The sequence below is a fragment of the Meyerozyma guilliermondii genome, genomic scaffold, assembly GCF_000149425.1.
Source record: "Meyerozyma guilliermondii ATCC 6260 scaffold_2 genomic scaffold, whole genome shotgun sequence".
Lineage (NCBI taxonomy): Eukaryota > Fungi > Ascomycota > Pichiomycetes > Serinales > Debaryomycetaceae > Meyerozyma > Meyerozyma guilliermondii.
Genome location: NW_001809799.1, coordinates 1,328,500 through 1,350,369, shown reverse-complemented (window position 1 = coordinate 1,350,369; position 21,870 = coordinate 1,328,500). Strand labels below are relative to the sequence as shown.

Sequence of the window (21,870 nt, the reverse complement as noted above, 5' to 3'; positions counted from 1 at the left end):
ATGTCGAAAGAAGACGACCCGAATTTGAGTTTCTACGATAAAAAGTTCAAAGAACTTCTGCATCCTGATGATTATCAGCACCTATTCAAACAGCTTGATGTCCAGCATAATGGAGAGATCACTCTTGAGGATTTCAGACGCGCTTTGGTGGATCTTGATCATCCCATTAAGAACAACCCGGAACTTACCGAAAAAATATTCCACTCATTTGATGCCAATAACGATGAAGTTATTGACTTTAATGACTTCAAATTATACTTGACATCGACTGACGACCAGATTCTTCAAGGATTTAACAAAATTGACGAGGACCATGATGGGAAATTAAACAAAACAGACTTTGTGAAATACTTGAAAAAGTCGCTCAATTTGAGTCCCCGAGACTACGATGTGGATATGTTGTTCAAACAGATAGATTATAAGAGCGATGGCTATATCACTTATGACGAGTTTAGGCAATTTCTTCTCCTTATGCCTCGATTACATGGATCTCGAATAAGGACTGCCTACGGCTTTCTCATTGAGGAATTGGATCTTTCCAGTGATGGAGATGTCACTTTGATTAACCAGTTTTTGAACGGGCTTGGATTCTTCTTTGCTGGTGGCATTGCTGGCGTAATTTCCAGAACATGTACCGCTCCATTCGACAGAATCAAGGTATTTTTAATTGCCAGAACCGACCTTTCGTCAACGGTTCTTCACTCCAAGAAGGATATTGCAAAGAAAATTAGCGATGGAGCAGCACAGCATGTAATAGATGAGGCTCGAAGACGTCTCGCCGTGGCTGAAAAAGCTGCCGCCGATGCTGTGGCCCACCCTGATCATCCAAAGACAATTAGGTCCCCCATTATACAGGCCGCAAGAACTTTGTGGAAACAAGGTGGTTTCAGAGCATTTTACGTTGGAAACGGATTGAATGTGATTAAAGTGTTGCCGGAATCTGCTATAAAATTCGGCTCTTTTGAAGCAGCCAAAAGATTCTTTTGTCGTGTCGAAGGTGTTAGCGATCCAACCAAACTTTCCAAGGTATCCACCTACCTCTCTGGTGGTATGGGAGGTGTAGTTGCTCAATTGGCGGTATATCCTATCGATACCCTTAAATTTAGGCTTCAATGCTCCAATTTGGACTCGTCTTTGAAAGGAAATGCTCTTTTATTTGACACAGCAAGAAGAATTTTCCAATCAAATGGTATTGCAGGCTTTTATCGTGGTTGGTTTGTAGGAGTCAGTGGTATATTCCCCTACGCTGCTTTGGATCTTGGAACTTTCACAACTATCAAACACATATTAATTAAAAGGCAGGCCAAGAAAACAGGATTACCTGAAGACGAAGTGAAGCTTCCAAATATTGAAGTCTTGACCCTCGGTGCTCTCTCTGGATCTTTTGGTGCTACGGTGGTGTACCCTATTAACTTATTGAGAACTCGTTTACAAGCACAAGGAACATACGCTCATCCGTATACCTATAATGGTTTTTCGGATGTATTGAAACAGACATTGGCTCGAGAAGGTGTTCCTGGGTTGTTCAAGGGATTGGTGCCCAATCTTGCAAAGGTTGCACCGGCGGTGTCGATTAGTTACTTTGTCTACGAAAACCTAAAGACAATCATGGGGTTGACCAACACAGTGAAATAGATGTATATAGCATATGCGACAATAAAGAAGAGCATTCAAATTTGAGTTATTTCGCATACTCGTTCACACACCCAAACTGTAAAAACCCAGTGCTTACTTGGCCAATAGGTACCACCTTGGGCAATTGAGTTGCTGGCAGCCTTGTGTCTCCAACCTTGACCCATTTCTCCGATGCTGACAAGTTTACATGTTCTGAAGTGTCGATAACAGCCTTGAAAAAAATGTCGTTGAATGGAAGTCGATTTGATTGTCTACGCAGTAATTCCTGAACATGCTGAGACAACAAAGAACGAAGGTCAGAATACACCGTATTCCAGTCGAATCCCACAATGTTAATTTTTTGAGTTTCAGCTTCAAACAGACGAGTTTTGATGGTGGAAACATCAACATTCAAATCTCCAAGACTAACAAAATGGTCCATTTTAACACAATATTTCTCTTTAACTTTGTTGTTTGCTTGTTCGAAAAGAACAATTATGAGCAGGCAGACATTTCCTGACTTGCTGGATGGCTCATCGCTAACCAAAACATTTAGGAATTCGTCAACAAAGTCTTCCAAATATTTTTGTAGCGATGGACTTCGAGTTATGTGAACTATGACATCGAACGATTTTCGTTTCGTGTATGATTCTGTAGGGTATATATTGCTTGTGTAGAGAACTTGGTTCAACCACACGATGAGGAACTCCTTGAGGGTTAATATTACGTTGGGGACGGTAAATGGGACATCATCCATAAAGTGAAGCGAGATCTTCGCGGAATAGTTCGCGAAATCAGTTCGCGAACGCGAACGCGAGAAGAGAGAACTAGAGATAAGACTTACAAGAGTCTAAAAACTAGAACAAAAAATTTAGAGAAGACACCTCAGAAAAGAAAGAAGTATACTGCTGACCCATCTAATTGCTGAAACTTTCAGTCAAATAACATTTTTCTGCCTATACACTTTTGTTCATCTACTTCTTGACTCCGTTGATCACCTTACTATAAGTCTTGTTTTATTTTCTCATGCCAATAAAGAACATTGATTCTACCGAAGTGCAGCGAATAACCTCCGGCCAGGTGATCGTCGATCTCGTCTCGGTCGTGAAAGAATTGGTGGAAAATGCCATAGATTCAGGAAGCACAAAAATCGATGTCACGTTCTCCGATAGTGGACTAGACTATATTAAAATTGAGGACGATGGCAGTGGAATTGAAGAGGAAGATTTTGAATATGTGTGCTTGCGCCACCATACTTCCAAGTTGGTTCTGTTTGAAGGTTTAGCACAAGTATCTACTTTGGGATTTCGAGGTGAAGCTATGAGCTCCATTTGTTCTGTTGCAAATCTAACAATTAGCACTTGTACGAAACAAAATTACCCTCGTATATCCCAATTGACATTTGACAATATGGGACGTTTGACAGGAACAGAAAAGTCTGTGGGTGGTCTTCGAGGCACTGTGGTTACTGTAACTTCTTTGTTTAATGCGTTGCCGGTTCGACGCAAAACCTTGGAAAAGAATATCAAAAGGGAGTTCCAAAAGGCAGTTAACAATTTGATCTGCTACATCCTTATTCATCCGGAAATACGGTTCACCGTATACAACATTACAGCTGCGAAAAAGAAGCAAATGATGCTAGGAACTCAAGGTGGTTCCAAAGCAGATATAAAGCTGTGTCTTCTCAATGTATATGGGTCCAATGGAACCTACGGACTCGAACTGGTTTCTCTAGAAGCGAAGGAACTAGAAGTAAAATTCAAGTTAAATGCTGGAGATTTGCCCGTTTTGAAAAGACTAGATATTAAATTTGAGGGTATGATTTCCAATTGCTCCTTTGGCATGGGTCGTTCGGCTGGGGACAGACAGTACATCTACCTCAATAAGCGCCCGGTTGAGTCCAGGCGGTTCATCAAAACTGTCAATGAAGTGTACAGATCTTTCAACACAGTCCAATTTCCTGTCGTTGTACTTAACATTGTTCTTGATGGAGACTTTCTTGATATCAACGTGACTCCAGATAAGCGCACGGTCATGATACACAATGAAGATGTGTTGAACGATGTTCTTCGTCACGAACTCACCAAGTTTTACGAGTCAGAAGACACCCAAATTCCTGTAAATAGTGACAGCTGGGAACTGCCTTCTCAAAGCATTGACAGAGCAAAACGTAAAGAGGACTATGAGCAACCGTCAAGTTTGAAAAGATACCATTTAGCTGAGGACGAAGAGCTTGATGCTGATGATACTAGGAATACAGAAAACGAATTGAATGATATTGGTGAGAATGTTGAAGAACACAAAAGTCAGGAAGAAGACCAGATGGAGCATGACGAGAGCTATGAAGAAGATTCAGTTAATGACAGAGAAATGATTGAAAATACTAATAATGTTGACGAGATGGAGAATAACGAGAGTCATGAAGAGGATTCAATTAATGAAAAAGAAATGATTGAAGATACTTATAATGTTGACGAGAACGAGATACAAATATCTGATCACGATAGTCCACATCCAAACATAACGAGAGCTACAGATGACAAACCTACAACGCTTTTTGTGGACGATGATGACAACTTTACTGCTGAGCAAGAAGCTACCGCTGAGCAAGAGGTCGCTGACCAAGTTACTGCTGACCAAGTTACTGAGGATCCTAGGGAAGTCCGAGTCGTCAAACTATCTGATTTTGTACATTCTGATGGTACTTCAGAAGTTGTTGCTTCAGATTCAGAAAAGGAGCTTGACGATAATATTTCCATTAGTATTGGAAATCGCAACTTTTTGGAAAGCCCAAAGAAACAGTCACCAAAGAAAAAGAATAATGTTCATGATGTGCGCAAAGTTTTGTCGTTTGATATCAACGGTATTGGGTCCAACATTCTTAACAATGATCACCAGAACTCGCTGCAAGCTGGAAAGAAGATACATATCGACAACATTGAGGCGAGAGAAGAAGCTGAAAAAAAATTGGTGTACCTGATTTCCAAGAAAGATTTTACGAAAATGCAAGTTGTTGGCCAGTTCAATTTGGGGTTTATTTTAGTCACATTGAATGGCGGAAACAATCTTTTCATTGTTGATCAGCACGCTTCAGATGAAAAGTACAATTTTGAAAGGCTCGCCAACTCCACGACTATGTTCCACTCGCAGCTGCTTGTGGTTCCACGAAATATGGAGCTCAATGCGCTCGATGAAATGACAGTTCTTGCGAATCTTGAAGTTTTCAAAACCAACGGATTTGGACTAAAGGTGGATGAAGATGAAGCTCCTGGGCACCGCGTGAAGCTAACAAGTTTACCTGTGCTGCGAACCACCGTTTTTGACGAATCAGATTTTCATGAGCTAATTCACCTTACCAATCAAGCAGGCTCAATCAATAATAAGCATGTCAAGTGCTCCAAAATCCGTACGATTTTGGCTCTGAGATCTTGTCGTTCGAGTATCATGATAGGGCAGCCACTTTCTACGTCTACAATGAAAAAAGTTGTTCATAATCTAAGCCACTTGGACAAACCATGGAACTGTCCTCATGGGCGACCCACGATGCGACATCTTACCGAACTCAACGAGTGGCATACATTCACCAAAGACTACCATTTGCACTAAACTCCGTCAGAGTACATTAGAAGTCTTCAAAATAGACTTCTTGCTGGACCCTTGACACCCTCGCTTAAACAATTTGCACCCAAGGCACGTTCCTGCGCCGCACCGCCCCACGTCTGCTGCAGTATCTGCTGCATTAGGTACGTTGTGCGATGCACCGAACATGACGTGAAAACATCACATGCATGGCGGGTTGTGAAATTTGCCGTGGAATTTGCCGTGGAATTCAACCGGCACGATTTGCGATCGGTGGTGTCGGTCGCAGCCCTGCATTACAGGGTCCCAAGTGGGCGGGTTCCAAATTTTTAAAGCCGTCACAAATAATAATATATTTTATTTTTGGTATAGCAACCAACGACCAAATCATATCGTATTGGATAAATATTATAGATCGCTGCATTTTCTCTATCGCTATTGTATTTGTAGACTAAAATGCACAAATTTGGTCCACTTTGTTGTTCGCCGAATTCCATGCCGGAAACGGTGAGGCTTTTCCATTGTTACACAAAAGTCTATCTACCTTGTGACGGTGTTGTCGATTTTAAACTAGGTTATCTTCCACATTTATTTGCTTCCAGGCTGCCATTTGACTCCTAGGCGTTGCTACCCATTCAGTGAACTAGTGACGACCCGTCCTACACGTTGAAAAAGTGAACTAGTGACGACCCGTCCTACACGTTGAAAAAGTGAACTGTTTCCTTTAAACACATTCATAATTTCCACCAACTGACTTTAATAGTCACCACAACTGTCACCTTTCCTCCTTATTTGCATGTTCACTACGTGTAAATCTTACATTCACTTGGTTGAGATTAGCTACTAACCTTCATTTCGATCATATGTCCAGTGGTGGTAATGTCTTCTATTGACAAAAAGTCTGTATTGAAAAAGGAACGCAAAAGCAGACGGACTCATAAAAACTCCAGAGATGGCTGTCCCAACTGCAAAGCAAAGCGTATCAAGTGTTCGGAAGACCTACCAGCATGTCAAAATTGTATCAAAAAAGAGTACCGTTGTGGTTACTTGGATTTCCCACCAGAACGATTGGAGCAAATTCGCCTCAAAAACGAAAGAAAAAAACAAGGCCGAGCTTTCCATGATGATATGCTGGCCCACGATATAATGCATTCTCGAGAAACGAATAATGCTTCGGATAAGTCTGAACTGGCTAGCACAAACCATTTTTTCAAAAAGAAAGATTCTTTAAGATACCAATTATATCGAGATTCCTTTGTGCGGGTGGTCAATTCCAACGACGACTCGGGGCAGTTTATCCAGCAACCAACAGCCGACGAGTTTGAGGGCTCGAAAGCTGGGTTTTTCGGCGAAGACTTTCTTGACCGACGAAACTCGCATGATCTCTCGTTCCCATTGATTACGCCAGGAGACCCGAAACCATTGCCAGAGGCATACATTCAAAAGCGGCTGTTCAAGTTGATGGCTCGGGAGGAACGACTCAAAAACACCTTCATTTCCCTTCTTTACAAAAAGTGTGGAGGCGACCTAAAGCGGATGATAAACGACAAATTCATGTTTTCTTATGCTCCAGTATGGAACGCACTGCAATCCGCTGCATTCTGGGCTAGTATTTATAACCAGGCAGTCATCCTTGATGTCTATTTTTCATTTTTTGTCGACAGATCGCTCAACATTCTTCTCAAATCTTGCAATGATTATTTGAGCATGGGGGGCGATTCTCCAAGCTCCACTTCCACTTCACCATACAATGACTCTCCCACGTCTTCTGTGGCATCGAATTCAGATGCCTGTTACAATTATGAAGACTTGGCCGTGTTGACGAAAAAGTCGTATATGATTTATGGAGAGTTGATCAGAAACTTGCGTGAATCGCTTTCGCGGATCCATATAGAATATCTGGCCAAAATCTCGCTTTTCGCAGGATGGTCGTCGTTCCTTCATGTTCATGCGTCTATGGAAACGGTGAGCTTGATTTATACCGGCACTGCTTCGTTACTTTCCAAAATTTGCAACGATGCACAATCGACCGCTGATATCACCCCCACTATACGAGTAGTTTTGGATCTCGTGAATCTTCATCTGAGCTTCTGTTTGGTTCCTGATTATCGCTTTAGCGTGATGAATGAAATTTTCAACGACCTCGAACAATTTATGGACCAGTTTGGAATATCTGAAGGACCAGGAAACGATAGAGACCCTATTTGCGACCGAGTAACTGCATACCGCTTGATTGGGTTACATGGATTTTTGAAAAAACTAATCAACGAATGCTATCCCAACATTCAGCAAATCAACCAAACCAGAAATGAAGGTACGCACAATATTCATTTCGTCCAAACCAACAGTCTTTGTGAATTGATAGTACGCTGGTTCCGTATCTTTCCCTCCGAAGTCATGGGACTCAGTGCAAAATGTGGTTTTATGACAAAGATGTTTTGCTTGTTCTACACAGCTACTGGTAAAGCATTGCAAAATGTTCTCTCTCCAATTCGGTCCATCTGGATGATCGATATGTGCAACATTATATGTGCACGTTCCGACATGGATCCCTCGTTATATGCATTCAAGTACCCGTCCAATATGGGTGAATCCCAGATCATTGCCTTGACTCGAATCCAGGCCAGACTCATGCGAATCAACAGTTTTTTCACCTACCGCACCATGTTCTATTCGCATCTTCTTTCAACCACCACTGTTCTCGATCAAAAATTCACCCAGCCTGTTCTAAGTAACACATCAGTTCCTACCGGGATACTCGAAATTATTCCGTCAAAGATGGATATAGAAGAACAATTTGTGAGCCTGTTTGATGTGGACACAATCATCAACTATGATAATTATCCTCGTCTTCCATTTTTCGCATACGACCAAGGATACCAGCAAGTGATCCACCAAAGCCAACTTACCCAAACAAATTCAATGCACAAGCCTCCTCAAATAAACTTTTCACTGGGTTTGGGAATGTACGATTTTGATCCAAGAGACCTCATCCAACGATTTGCTTTACGCCAAGAAAAAGTTTGGAGATTATCCACACCGTCCATTGAGGAGTGGCGCAAGCGCATGTATTGCATTGAGATGTCACGAAGAGAAATAGCCACTTCTGGTGCTTGAGATTTTGCGGCCATTAACATTTTAACCTTTATCGTATCTGCAAAAATGCGCGATGCAGGACGTTTAATACCCTATTTTGAAAAAATAAAAAAGATGAAATGCAAGGGCCAGGATGCCAAAGCTACCACCATTTTAAGAACAAACAACAAAACAAAGGCTGGAATTCAGCCAAAAGTATGTACTAGTATAATAATTGGAATTTTCAAGTCTGCCGCCAATTCTTACCTCCTGTCATGCTGCTTAAATTCGCAACCGAATAATGTAATTACGAGCCTACCCCCCGCAACTTGCATAACCTTACGTAAGGTGAACATACCCCCAAAATCGTGATCTTTTTTGAAACTTGAATTCATGAGTGTTAGTAGTGCGCTAAATTTGAATGACCCCTGGCGTCTAGTTCGGGGCCATCAACCAGAATCCCCTCGTATGTGTGCTTGTGGATCTCTAGAAAGAACCTCCAACAACGAATTTTCCATGTGTCTTCAATGCGGTTTGCCAATTAATGATGACTTGCTTTCCAGTGAAGGTCAACTTCTGGAAATGGAAGAAACGCTTCTGACTGGCTTTACTTCTCCCGGTGATTCGGGGAGAGCTTTGCCAGGAGCTTATACCAAATATGTGTCTTTTCCGTTGCACCGTGAACCGGTCCATTTCATGAACGCTCCATCGTACGCCCTGAATGAGTGGCTTCATCACCAAAGTGTAGGCAATGACGTGTTGAATATCAGACTGCCGTTGGTGTACGAGGTGTTGATCCTGCTTTTTGCATCGTATCTTGGAAATAATGCGCTAAAGTCGTTTGCCAACATGAACAAGATGCGAGAATCGGCGCTTCGAAGGAAGTTTTGTGCGTTTGCAAACCGCCATTATAGCAAAGCCATCACCGCCCTTCGAATGCATATCTCGGTGCTGTCAGATTACGACGTTATAGTGGCATTAAAAGCACTGGCGTTACTCAACAAATGCTCCATTTATGAGTTTGAGAATTCTCTCCATTCCATCACTTTCGGCCAGGGTATGCTTTCCATCTTTTGCGATGCTTTGGGCAGATATGAACACCTTGACCACCAGGTTCGTCACATGTTTAGCTACATGAATTTGGTGTCGCAACTGATCCATTTCCCATGCTACACACCCCAAGTGCTTGTGGAATTTCAGAGCTATCTCAAACGCTACTCACAGTTTGTCACCGTGCAAGAAATATCCAGCGATTGGATTGTCCAGCATTTCAATCAGATATGGTACTACGTCAAAGATGTCATACAAATAACTGCCAATAAGGATATCGAATTACTCAAAAAAGATTCCCAACTCATCTACAAGTTGTTGCGTCGATGGCTTCTTATGATGCCTCCCAAGATGCACATATTAACATCTCTCGGCCATCCCATGGAACGGGTATTGATGTTAATGTACAAAACCCTCACGTCAATTCTTAACAATGTGTTCCCAAGTGCCATGTTCATGTACTTGCTGGGCTTCAATGGCGGTCTCACATTGTGGTACGACACTCATCACACCATTCCCAAAGAAACAGACTTGACTTGTAACATATTGCAGAGTATTGAAAGGTACTGCTTCCGTGTTAACTCGTTTTTCAAAATAAGAAACAATCAACTAGCGATGATATTCGGGCCCCTGATTGGCGGGAAGGGTATAACTCCGATGGACGTGAGGTCAGATATTAACGAGATAATGATTCGTGATTTCGCCAATTCACTGATTCGCCTTTACAATTTCATCCACTTACCACTGAAATCAAAACCAACTGCCACCCCAGACATGCTTCACAACTTACAGAGAATGGGTAATCCCTACCCATATAATCGTGAGCATTTCGAATTGTTAAAAGCGTATATGACTGACAGCACCAAAGGGTTCCAGACGAGCGATCCTCTTCTCCGTTTCCATTTGAGTAACACCACCGACTACAAATTACAAGATGACGATTCCCAACCACTCGACTACAAATTATGGCTTTCAGAAGACGAAGTTGAACATTATTTGGTACGTTTAAACAAAGAATATTCCGAACTATTCAAAAAAGGTTTCCCGGTTCCACGAGACACCACGAAACTCGACTGGCGTACCGGTCTTTACATGGACGATTCCGAACCGTTTTCGTTAATTTCCGAAGCAGCCTTGCAGTCGATTTTGGTCGGAGTTAGCTCGCCCATCCAGTGGCCGGAATCGGTATTTCAAGTTGTGCCGCAAACGATGGAGATGAGGAAAAACATGCTTACCAGAGCCGCAGACGATGACGAAAAGGACAGTCAATTCTACAATGTTATGAGTGACAAATTCTATAGAGCGGAGCAGAATTATGTATAGGATTGAATGTATTACGAACGGAAAGGTTTCCTTTTCTGACATCGGCCTCCTCCGGCCGCATACCATACTTGGCGCATATATACACTGCCATGCAGAAACAGGGGTGAATCATATGCACCTTTCACCTCATTTCCACCATTTATCGTTTATGCATAAAATCATGACAGAGGCGCACGCAAATTGATGACTTTATGACGCATTTTTCTCTGCACGGTGTATGCCATCGACCTGCAGCGCGCATCTGGGACCGAGAAGACCTTCCTAATTGGGACTGAAATCATGCAAGGCCACGGCCGTACCATGAAAACTCAATTGGCCTTCAACGACCAATTTCCTAGTTTTCGGTGAGCACCAACTAACTTGCAGCCGGAAACCGCCAAATCAGGCGATTTTCCCCACCAAAACCGTTTCGCGAAACAAAAAACAACCTTTACCCTTTCGCCGGTTTACAGATTGTGTATGCAGTTACCGATCTGTATGCACGCCAAGTATCAGCCTTTTGTCCCCGAAATAATAGAATTAACTCATAAATCATAAAAATAGTCATTCACCATTTCTTCAATCTAAAGTGCCTTCTTTGCAAAATCGTGGCATCAACATCAAAACGTGGTATGTGAATCGTAGCATTACAAGCATCGATCTTAACCATCATCGCTCCTTAGTTGTGAACCACATCTACACCATAGAATTGGCCACGGTTCCCACGCGGCAGACCCACGCAATATTCTGAATCTTCGAGCCCTTTTCCGCATAATTCTTTGTTGTGAACGCATTGGAAATGCTGAAGGCTCAAGAAAAAGCCACCAAAAGACGCAGACATAAAAACTCCAAATTCGGGTGCCCCAATTGCAAAAAAAGACGAGTCAAATGTTCCGAAGATCTTCCGTCGTGTCTTAATTGTATCAAGCATAAGACTCGCTGTGGCTACCTAGACTACACAGAGGAACAACTAGACGAACTTCGTGCTGCCAAGGCCAGCTTAGTGGCTTCGGCCACTTCCACCTCCACAGGCTCCAAATCGGAATTGGCCGAAATCGACCTCAAACAACTTACTTTGTCTCGCCATGAGTCCCGAGGGTCTTATGCGCTGTCTAAGGTGTCGCCTCCAGCAATCAAGGTAGATTCACCTGCTAATTCCGGCTCTGGCGATTCTTTCGACTCCAATCCGGCCGCCAATGAACCGGACCAAGAACCAAGCCCTCCTCAAGACCATCCTGTTGAAGAGATTGGTAACGGCTCCGTTATGGATTTGGACCAAGATTTTGACCAAACTCATTTTTTGTCGGCAAAAAATTACACTCTCGACTCGGGCGTGAACGATGTATTCAATTTCCAGGCCCAGCATGTTACCCAGGACTTTGACAATATCATGAGTGCCGAGAATTTCGAAGGCCAGCCCATCATATACCCGGTTTACTCGATCCACAACAGCGCCGGAATCTCACGAGATCTGTCATCGACTCCCGCGAATAGCTCGTTTCGTCCCACAAGAGACATTTTCAATCTATCAGCTCTCGGGTACGAGTCTTCTTCCTTTGTAAACGATTCAGGATACGATACTATGGAGCTCGATACCTATGATAAACTTCCCAATGCAATGATTCATCCAGTCTCGTTTGAGAAGAAACCTCGCACAAGGGTAGACTACGAAAAGGGACTTTACACATTTTTATTCAGTGTCGGTGCTTCCATAGCTAATGGCACCTGTCCGCTCCCCGATATACGACACTTGTTCCACTTATGGCTCAATTACTTTATATCGATGCTGATCAGATCCGAAATGATGTTCAGCTGTCTTCTCAACTTGACGACAAACTACCTTATTTCCAACTGTCTCAACCCCAACCAGCGCACAGTCGCGGGCTTTACTGAGCTTGTGGACCGAACAAAGCAGAATAATGCTCTCATCATTGTGTCTATTAAGCACTATGCCAAGGTAATCAAGGACTTGCGAGACTTTTTGAACAAAAATGAAGATCCTGAAACTTGTTCCACTGTGTCGTATATTCTCAGTTTGATGTCGATCTACGATCCAGAAGCGACTCTCAACTCGATAAATTGTTTTCGGGATGGTCTTTTCAGTGTACTTTCATACAACTTGAATCTTGCTGCTAAAAACGGCGCCAAAGCACCGACGTTAATTCCAGCACATATGCAACTCATGATCAATATCGAGCGGTCTGTGTACCATCCGAGCTACGATCCGACGTTTTTAAACGAGTTCCGTGAAAAATATATTCGGTTTGGAGAGATTTTACGAAGTGTCAATTCCAACACTTCGCTCACCCAAATGCTCACCTCAAAGTATAACGAGCTCTACAGCTTTCTCAATCTTGTGATAGACAACATTATAGAGGAAATTTCTGGCTCATACGACAATGTGGAGCACCAGCAAAAGATTTTATTCAAACTTATGCAAAAATGGGCAATAAGTTACCCCATTAGGTTCCTGGTGGTCAATGCTTCATCGGACCCGCTCGAGAAAATTTTGGCGTTATTCTACAAAGTGTTCAAGAAAGCACTCTACTCGATATTCCCACAGGTCAAATACTTTTTTTTGAGAGATTTTGATAGTCCACTCATGTTGGATGTGGTTATCACTCGTAGCGATTTCGAAATTTTCAAGTCAGAAATCGACCAGCCACTGAATCTTTGCTGCAATCCTGACTTGTACGACGTGCACAAACACGAACTCAAAAGCCTTTCTGGCTACCTAATTCGGTTGGTGACGTTTCTTCAAAAACGTATAATGATCATCTACCGTATGGCAGTGCAAGAAGACTCTAAAAAATTGTTCCCCATCACAGACGTTCGTAAGTGGCGAGCGCTGATAACAGATATATCCCGTGTGAGGAGCGACTTTGCCGCGGCTCTAAGCTTGCTGGAAGTTCCGGTAACTTCGTTTACAACTACCCTTCTCAAGCCCCACCACTACCCGCGCAGGTCAGCGGAACAATTGCAACCGGAGCACACTTATGATGAAGTTGACTTTCTTACATTGAAACCGAACTGTTTACTTGATGCTGACTTTGACCCATTTTTACAGTAACTATTTATTACATATATGACACGACCGACTTGCTCTAACCTAGTGGAATCGGCTTCGCACTGGCTCCGCTCGCACTGGCTCCGCTCGCTCACTCGCTCCTGCACTCTTCGCAGCTTCAAACCTTATCGTTGCGATGGCTGATGAAGAATGGAACGCCCTTCTGGGCACCCTAGCAGCATTCCACAACTTCCACCGGTGGCTGTACGAGGAGGTGGTGAAACCTCGTCGCATTAGAGAAGCATCCATGAAAGAACTGGAAAAAAACCTTTTGTCTTGGTACAGTAAACACACTTCCGATTTGGCCGAAGCGGTACAACTCAATTCCCATTTTTGCAGTGGTCTTGCTGGTGTAGCGGCTAGCCAGTGGGGTGTAGGGGCTGACCCGACCGTCTGGGCAGAACCCAGTGGACTGGATTTTGATAAAGTAAGGTCAACGTTGCTCCAACTTTGTCGTGAATGGAGCAGTGACGGAGTCAAGGAAAGAGAAGTATCTTTTGGAAGAATTCTCAACGAGGCTCTTGAGCGGTACCCTGAAGTCACCCATAGGCCCGAGGTCAATGTTCTTGTTCCTGGATGTGGTCTTGGAAGATTGGTGTATGAATTTGTTCACCATGGATTCAAGTGTCAAGGAAATGAGTTTAGTTACCATATGCTTTTGACATCAAATTACATTTTGAACAACTGTCAATTTGCCAATGAACACTCCATCTTGCCCTATATCTACAAAGCATCGCATGTTCAAAAACGGAGCTTGCAATTGCGGCCGGTTACTGTCCCCGATGTGAGTGCTCGAGACATTCACGATTTACAAGCACACCTTCCAAACGTCGACATAAGTGAACTCATGTCGATGGCAGCGGGCTCGTTTACTGAACTCTATGGACCTGAGGAAATACAGCCTGTGGAAGAAGTACAGCTGGACGATGCCATACAATTTCGCCAACTGGTACAAGGAACTTTTGATATTTTGTGTACTTGTTTCTTCCTCGATACTGCCTCTAACATCGTGGACTACTTGAAGACTATTCGTCATTGTTTGAAGAAAACCAGTGGAATATGGATCAACTTTGGACCCTTATTGTGGCACTTTGAAGATGATGCTAATGTGGAGTATAAATCTTTGGTTCTCAAGGAAGGTGACGAGCCTCGAAAAGTTGCTACGACTCGAAAGGGAATGGAACTCTCACTCGAAGATCTCTTGCAACTTATGAAAAATATGGGATTTACTCTTGACAAGCATGAGAGCGGCATCAAGACTACATATAGTGGGGACCCCAGAGCAATGGGAGGCTATGTGTATGAGTGTGAGTACTGGGTTGCGAGGGTGGAGGAAAAGACAGAATAGGACAGAAAGAATAGGAACAGACAGAAGAAGCAACTGCCATAAAAGAACTAGTGAGGAATTATAAAAGATTGAGAAACGAGTAGACATTGATAAATGAATGGACATTGAAAATTGAATAGAAGTTGATACACAGCTCTGAACTGAACAGAGCCAATTCATTACATCATTCTGTTCTCTCTATCTTTTTTCTCTCTATCTTTTTCTTTCTCCTTTCCCATGTCCCTTTCTTCCCTGCGCACAGCCCGTCGTGCCGCCACCGCCATCACCGATAAGCGAAAATGGGTACGCACAAATCACGGATTATCCGACTAGTGGTCTTACACCGTATTGCATCAAAGAACTCAAATCATACGACAAATATCGAATGAGTTTCGCACCACCTACCACATCTGTGAAACTTGTGCTTCTTGGTGAAGCAGCAGTGGGAAAATCATCTTTGGTGCTTCGGTTCGTTAGCAATGATTTTCAAGAAAACAAAGAACCAACCATTGGAGCAGCGTTTTTGACACAAAAGTGCACCATTGGCGAGCGCACCATCAAGTACGAAATATGGGACACCGCTGGCCAGGAGAGGTTTGCCTCGTTGGCTCCAATGTACTACCGGAATGCCCAGGCGGCGTTGGTGGTTTATGATATTACCAAGCCAGCGTCGTTTATCAAGGCTCGTCATTGGGTCAAGGAGTTGCACGAACAGGCTTCGAAGGATATCACCATAGCGTTAGTGGGAAACAAGCACGATTTGGTGGAAGACGATAATGACGGCGACGACAGTTCGCTTCGCAAAGTCAGCATCGAAGAGGGTCAAAAGCTTGCGGACGAGGAGGGTCTTCTTTTCTTCGAGACCAGTGCCAAAACGGCGTACAATGTCAATGAAGTCTTTGTGGGTATAGGGTCAAAGATCCCTGAGGCTCCGCTGCTGAAACCACAACAGCCGCAGGCTACGGACGGACGCATTGATCTCAGTACGGGAACGGCACCCGCAGCGGACGGATGTGCGTGCTAGGGAGAAGTTGAAGAGAGAAGAGAGAAGAGAGAAGAGAGCAACGGAGAGCGTCTGCTCTGATGCGATGTCTGCTGTGGTAGCCGCTAAGATGCGGATGTAGTACACTAGAGTACTCAATGGATACAATAAGTTACGGTCAACTACCTTAGCAATCTCATTCCAAACTAATAACCATGATTTTACTAGTGTCTCTGCTCTTTGAAGTCTCCTTTCGCAATTTGTAGAAGTCTCTCGCAATTTAAGTCTCGTTTTCGCACCTTGTAGTCTCTCTGGTTTTATTCGCACCTTCTTTAATGCTTCGTGTGGCCTACGTCCCAGAACATTTTTCTACACCATTGTTCTTTGCCCAGCAGCAAAACTACTATGCTGATGCTGGCATCGACGTCAAGTTTATTCCTGTCATTGAAGGAACCGGTAGGTTGGTTCGTTTGCTTTCTGATGGCGAAGTGGATATTGCCATAGGTTTGACAGAAGGATTTATTGCTGATGTGGCAAAGGGAAATGACGCCTACAAGGTGGTGGGAACGTATGTGGAATCACCATTGTGTTGGGCTGTGAGCACTGGAGCTTCCAGAACCGAAATTACTTCGACAAAAGATGTCCTTGGAAAAAAAATTGGCGTTTCAAGAATCGGATCTGGGTCGTATATCATGAGTTTTGTGTTGGGACTTGAGCACAATGCTAGTAAACCGTTTTTCAGTGACTTCCCTGTGCTTTCCAACTTTGCAAACCTTCGCCAGTCTGTCAATGAGGGTACTAGTGATGCATTTATGTGGGAATACTTCACCACCAAAAAGTACTACGACAACAAGGAGCTCAAACAAATTGGTGAGATTTACACTCCGTGGCCGCTGTGGGTGATAACGGCTCGCCGGGACGTCGACAGCACTCAATTGGGTCTGTTTGTGTCCAGTGTGGCTCGTGGAATCGACTACTTTAACAACCACCACGACGAAGCCGTAACTTATATTGGAAGCAATTTGGACTATTCTGAGGAAGACGCCCGCAAATGGCTCACCACGGTTCGGTTCAACAGCGGTTTGGGCTCTCAAAAGCTCGACTGGGACCGGGTGGTTACAAAGACAGCCCTGGTGCTCCAGACTGCTGGGGTGCTTACCGACAGCAGCGAGGAGATAAATCTGAGGTTGAGGAGTGGGGTCGAGGCGAACTATGCCGCGAAGTGAAGCGAGCGGCCTTGGGCAACCCAAAGGGCTCAAGAACTCGATGTCTCACCTGAAAATTCTGAATATACAGAAATAGATTATATAATTACGATTATCCAAGTACAATTGTACAAGGACACTGTATAAGGACAACTGTATAAGGACGACTATTTGTTATGACCTATAACAGTTGTGCCTCCGCCCACATTTTGCATTCCGAGTTTTTATGCGCAGCCGCACTCTTCTTTATCAACTCTGATCGCGAATCACCACCTCTCATCACCATACATGCAATTTCCACCCTACCTCCGACAGCTGGCGTCGGCTCGAAAGTCGCTCTTTTCCCAGTTGCAAGTACAAGAGTTGGGAAGAATCGAGGAAGCCATGGCGGTGCCTGATATGTCATCTTGGTCTATTAGCGACGCTTCAGCACCACGCAATGCTAGCAGAAACAGATATATAAACGTGTTTCCATGGAATTTCAATCGTGTTCATCTCAAGGTTCTCCCTAATTACTCGGATTACATCAATGCTTCTCACATAGAGATCGATTCCAGCAGCCGTTACATTGCTAGCCAGGGTCCAATGCCAGCAACTATCCACCATTTCTGGGCCATGTGCTTCCAGCAGTCAGAACTACAGCACAACGACACCATCATCGTCGCTATGGTGACTCCGCTCGTGGAAAATGGTATGACTAAATGTTGCAAATATTGGCCCGATGAACACGAACCAATTATGTACTTGACCAACGATCTCCACCGCGATGGATTCACAGAAAAATTGACTCTCGAATACAATTCACTGTCCTGGGACGACGAAGGAGGTTTCCTCGTGTCCAAATTTACATTACTGACACCACAAAAGTCAAAAACGGTGCACCATTACTACTACTCCAAATGGGTAGACTCTCGAAGTCCACCGTCAGCAAGGCCCTTGGTGACGCTTTCGCGTAGAATCCGCCTTTTACAGTCCACGGTCCCCAATCGACCAATTCCCATCATACATTGCTCCGCTGGAGTGGGCAGAACCGGCACCTATATCACGGTGGATCACTTGTTGCACCATGTCCAATCGGTTATCAACCCCGAAAACGACCGAGATCCCATCCTCGACACCGTTACAAAATTGCGCCAGCAACGAATGATGATGGTCCAGACGCTGCATCAGTATGAATTTCTCTACGATACGGTCAAGCTCATGGTGGAGCAGATCCTATAAAATTCTGACATTTCCTACATTCAGCTCTTCAGCTCATTTTACGGCTGTGAGCCTTTCGCGCGCACTAACTGGGGGTGCGCACTTCTCCTCCCGGCCTGCGTAACTCCCAGGCCACACTTCAGCCCTGCAGGTGCATTTTTTTTCTGAAAATTTTTCAGACCATCTTCCTGACTAGTTCACCCAATAATTAAAAATGGCTGACGGTGTTTTCCAAGGTGCAATCGGTATCGATTTGGGTACTACCTACTCGTGTGTGGCAACCTATGACTCTGCTGTGGAGATCATTGCCAACGAACAGGGTAACAGAGTTACTCCTTCTTTCGTCGCTTTCACTCCAGAAGAGAGATTGATTGGTGATGCTGCTAAGAACCAGGCTGCTTTGAACCCAAGAAACACTGTGTTCGATGCTAAGCGTTTGATTGGTCGTGCTTTCGATGACGAATCCGTTCAAAAGGATATCAAGAGTTGGCCATTCAAGGTTGTCAACTCTAGTGGTAACCCTCAAATTGAGGTTGAGTACTTGGGTGAGACCAAGTCTTTCTCTCCTCAAGAAATCTCCTCTATGGTTTTGACCAAGATGAAGGAGATTGCCGAGGCCAAGATCGGTAAGAAGGTTGAAAAGGCTGTTGTCACCGTTCCAGCTTACTTTAACGATGCTCAACGTCAAGCTACCAAGGATGCCGGTGCCATTGCAGGATTGAACGTTTTGCGTATCATTAACGAGCCTACTGCTGCTGCCATTGCCTACGGTTTGGGTGCTGGTAAGTCCGAGAAGGAGAGAAACGTTTTGATTTTCGACTTGGGTGGTGGTACTTTCGATGTTTCTCTTTTGAACATTACTGGTGGTGTTTTCACCGTCAAGGCTACCGCTGGTGACACTCATTTGGGTGGTCAAGATTTCGACACCAACTTGTTGGATCACTTCAAGGCTGACTTCAAGAAGAAGACCGGTTTGGACATCACCAACGATGCCAGAGCTATCAGAAGATTGAGAACTGCTTGTGAGCGTGCCAAGAGAACTTTGTCATCTGTCACTCAAACCACCGTTGAGGTCGACTCTCTTAGTGAGGGTGAAGACTTCTCCGCTAACATCACCAGAGCTAGATTCGAAGACATCAACTCTGCTTTGTTCAAGTCCACTTTGGAGCCAGTTGAACAAGTGTTGAAGGATGCCAAGGTCAGCAAGTCCGCTGTCGATGAGGTTGTGTTGGTTGGTGGTTCCACCAGAATTCCAAAGGTGCAAAAATTGTTGTCTGACTTCTTCGATGGTAAGCAATTGGAAAAGTCCATCAACCCTGATGAGGCTGTTGCTTACGGTGCTGCCGTCCAAGGTGCTATCTTGACCGGTCAATCCACCTCTGAAGACACCAAGGACTTGTTGTTGTTGGATGTTATTCCATTGTCATTGGGTGTTGCTATGCAAGGTAATGTTTTCGCTCCTGTTGTGCCAAGAAACACCACTGTTCCTACCATCAAGAGAAGAACTTTCACCACTGTTGCTGACCACCAAACCACCGTGCAGTTCCCAGTTTACCAAGGTGAGCGTGTCAACTGTTCCGAAAACACCTTGTTGGGTGAGTTCGACTTGAAGAACATTCCTCCTATGCAAGCTGGTGAACCAGTTTTGGAGTCTATTTTCGAAGTCGATGCCAACGGTATCTTGAAGGTGACTGCTGTTGAGAAGTCCACCGGTCGTTCCGCTAACATCACCATCTCTAACTCCATTGGTAGATTGTCTTCCGATGAGATTGAGAAGATGATTGAGGACGCCGAGAAGTTCAAATCGTCTGACGATGCTTTCGCCAAGAGACACGAGCACAAGCAAAAGTTGGAGGCTTACGTTGCCTCGGTTGAGTCCACTGTCACCGACCCAGTCTTGTCTGCTAAGTTGAAGAAGTCTGCCAAGGACAAGATCGAGGCTGCTTTGTCTGATGCCATGCAAGCTTTGGAGATCGAAGACTCTTCTGCTGATGACTACAGAAAGGCTGAGTTGGCATTGAAGCGTGCCGTCACCAGAGGTATGTCCACCCGTTAAGGTATAGTTAGGTCACATTAATTCTGTATAAAATACGTTTCGTAGATTTATTGTAGATCGACCTGTTAGTCAAGTATATAGTTTCCGAGCTTGTCCATTTTAAGTTCCTTGACTCCCAGTGATAATGCATCGACGATTTTCTCGTTTTCTTCCTTCAACTTTTCTTCTTCTTGTTCAAACTCAGCATCGTCACTCTCCAACTCATAACCGTCGTAATCGTCTTCGCTCTCAGTAGTACTGCCATATCCATCTTCAGACTCATCTTCTTCAAAGCGATCCTCATCTAGCATTCTCATACTCTCAACAGCAAATTCCAAATCTTTGCTTTCCTTCAGATTCGCCTTGGCATAGCCTGATGCCTTGACTTCAAGGTCTAAACTATTAATCCTTTTCACGTCTCTGGTAAAGCTGGGGTATGCATGTTTGTAGCCTTCACCATATCCGTCGGTGTCAAGCATAATAGGATCGTTTTCTGGAACATAACGAAATTTTTTCTCGAAAAATGCTCGTATTCCAGCAACGTCTCGATTGAAGTATGTTTCGGCATCTACATGGTCAATAGACACACATTGAGGAAAATCGATAACCACAAACTCGGAGTCCTGGAAACAAGATGGCTGTTTGGTCTTGGAAGGGTCTTTGACTATAATGTTAAACTCGTTAAAGTCACAGTGGATAATACCATTATTGGCCAAATTGACAATGAATTTCATGAGATCAGAGTAAAGTTTCTTATAGTCAGCATGTTTCCGTAAATGCTTCATGGGTATGCCGTCTATCCATTCCATCAACACACAATGGCGCGAATGGTCGTATGGACGAGGTACTGGCAATCCATTCTCATGAAAAATAACCATGAATTGGTACTCTTTTTCAGCGGCTAATCTGCTCAAGTACATCCAATTGGATGATTGTCTATTTTTCAAGTAATCACGGTTATTCTTCACCGTCTTGAACGAGGTTCTGCCAAGTCGATGGATCTTGAGAACCTTTTGGTCTCCCTTGGGATCACCTACAGCGTAGATATCTGACTCTTTTCCAACTCCAATGGTGTTACCAACAGAATAGAGAGTGTCACGTTTCAACATCGACTTTATGGCAAGGTAGTCATAACCGTTATACGTCAACCGAAATCCATCGTATTTTGCATTCCTGAGTCGTGCAACAAGCTTGAGCTTTGCAAGATCGCCTATAGCTCGGTTTGTCCCACTAGGAGACTTGAGTCCGCTAATAGAATGGATCATTTGCGTGGGCACAAGTTCGTGGTTCCTGGAACCTAACTCGACCGCCTGGAGGACCCGGAAGTCGTCGGCGGTCAAGTACCGCATCTTGGAGGTGTCAAGCTTCATGGTGAGTTCCAAAGGTTTGCAGGATGCGTCTTGACATCTGCGATGAGGACGCACCCCCATGCAG

At 44.1% G+C, this 21,870-nt stretch overlaps 12 protein-coding genes across 12 annotated transcripts; 10 read left to right on the top strand and 2 right to left on the bottom strand. All coding sequences in view use genetic code 12, as the record gives it.

The window, feature by feature from the left end:
• Window positions 1-1,635, top strand: PGUG_01966 (Ca(2+)-binding ATP:ADP antiporter; the record flags this gene model as incomplete). Its single annotated transcript, XM_001486245.1, has 1 exon — window positions 1-1,635. The coding sequence occupies one exon, from the start codon at window positions 1-3 to the stop codon at window positions 1,633-1,635; it is 1,635 nt and encodes a 544-aa protein (XP_001486295.2).
• A 46-nt stretch (window positions 1,636-1,681) lies between these two features.
• On the bottom strand, window positions 1,682-2,371 carry PGUG_01965 (uncharacterized protein; the record flags this gene model as incomplete). Its single annotated transcript, XM_001486244.1, has 1 exon — window positions 1,682-2,371. The coding sequence occupies one exon, from the start codon at window positions 2,369-2,371 to the stop codon at window positions 1,682-1,684; it is 690 nt and encodes a 229-aa protein (XP_001486294.2).
• Window positions 2,372-2,640: 269 nt separating this feature from the next.
• Window positions 2,641-5,220, top strand: PMS1 (ATP-binding mismatch repair protein; the record flags this gene model as incomplete). Its single annotated transcript, XM_001486243.1, has 1 exon — window positions 2,641-5,220. The coding sequence occupies one exon, from the start codon at window positions 2,641-2,643 to the stop codon at window positions 5,218-5,220; it is 2,580 nt and encodes an 859-aa protein (XP_001486293.2).
• Window positions 5,221-6,072: 852 nt separating this feature from the next.
• On the top strand, window positions 6,073-8,310 carry PGUG_01963 (uncharacterized protein; the record flags this gene model as incomplete). The annotated part of the gene is made up of 1 exon (XM_001486242.1): window positions 6,073-8,310. One exon carries the CDS (start codon window positions 6,073-6,075, stop codon window positions 8,308-8,310), a length of 2,238 nt encoding a protein of 745 aa, XP_001486292.2.
• A 351-nt stretch (window positions 8,311-8,661) lies between these two features.
• Window positions 8,662-10,641, top strand: PGUG_01962 (uncharacterized protein; the record flags this gene model as incomplete). Its single annotated transcript, XM_001486241.1, has 1 exon — window positions 8,662-10,641. One exon carries the CDS (start codon window positions 8,662-8,664, stop codon window positions 10,639-10,641), a length of 1,980 nt encoding a protein of 659 aa, XP_001486291.2.
• A 778-nt stretch (window positions 10,642-11,419) lies between these two features.
• ECM22 (Ecm22p) lies at window positions 11,420-13,690 on the top strand (the record flags this gene model as incomplete). Its single annotated transcript, XM_001486240.1, has 1 exon — window positions 11,420-13,690. One exon carries the CDS (start codon window positions 11,420-11,422, stop codon window positions 13,688-13,690), a length of 2,271 nt encoding a protein of 756 aa, XP_001486290.2.
• Window positions 13,691-13,823: 133 nt separating this feature from the next.
• PGUG_01960 (S-adenosylmethionine-dependent methyltransferase) lies at window positions 13,824-15,035 on the top strand (the record flags this gene model as incomplete). Its single annotated transcript, XM_001486239.1, has 1 exon — window positions 13,824-15,035. One exon carries the CDS (start codon window positions 13,824-13,826, stop codon window positions 15,033-15,035), a length of 1,212 nt encoding a protein of 403 aa, XP_001486289.2.
• Window positions 15,036-15,399: 364 nt separating this feature from the next.
• VPS21 (Rab family GTPase) lies at window positions 15,400-16,038 on the top strand (the record flags this gene model as incomplete). Its single annotated transcript, XM_001486238.1, has 1 exon — window positions 15,400-16,038. One exon carries the CDS (start codon window positions 15,400-15,402, stop codon window positions 16,036-16,038), a length of 639 nt encoding a protein of 212 aa, XP_001486288.2.
• A 293-nt stretch (window positions 16,039-16,331) lies between these two features.
• Window positions 16,332-17,222, top strand: PGUG_01958 (uncharacterized protein; the record flags this gene model as incomplete). The annotated part of the gene is made up of 1 exon (XM_001486237.1): window positions 16,332-17,222. The coding sequence occupies one exon, from the start codon at window positions 16,332-16,334 to the stop codon at window positions 17,220-17,222; it is 891 nt and encodes a 296-aa protein (XP_001486287.2).
• Window positions 17,223-17,489: 267 nt separating this feature from the next.
• Window positions 17,490-18,422, top strand: PTP1 (tyrosine protein phosphatase; the record flags this gene model as incomplete). Its single annotated transcript, XM_001486236.1, has 1 exon — window positions 17,490-18,422. One exon carries the CDS (start codon window positions 17,490-17,492, stop codon window positions 18,420-18,422), a length of 933 nt encoding a protein of 310 aa, XP_001486286.2.
• Window positions 18,423-18,615: 193 nt separating this feature from the next.
• Window positions 18,616-20,457, top strand: SSB1 (Hsp70 family ATPase; the record flags this gene model as incomplete). The annotated part of the gene is made up of 1 exon (XM_001486235.1): window positions 18,616-20,457. The coding sequence occupies one exon, from the start codon at window positions 18,616-18,618 to the stop codon at window positions 20,455-20,457; it is 1,842 nt and encodes a 613-aa protein (XP_001486285.1).
• A 65-nt stretch (window positions 20,458-20,522) lies between these two features.
• On the bottom strand, window positions 20,523-21,866 carry RIO2 (protein kinase; the record flags this gene model as incomplete). The annotated part of the gene is made up of 1 exon (XM_001486234.1): window positions 20,523-21,866. The coding sequence occupies one exon, from the start codon at window positions 21,864-21,866 to the stop codon at window positions 20,523-20,525; it is 1,344 nt and encodes a 447-aa protein (XP_001486284.2).
• Window positions 21,867-21,870: the final 4 nt, after the last annotated feature.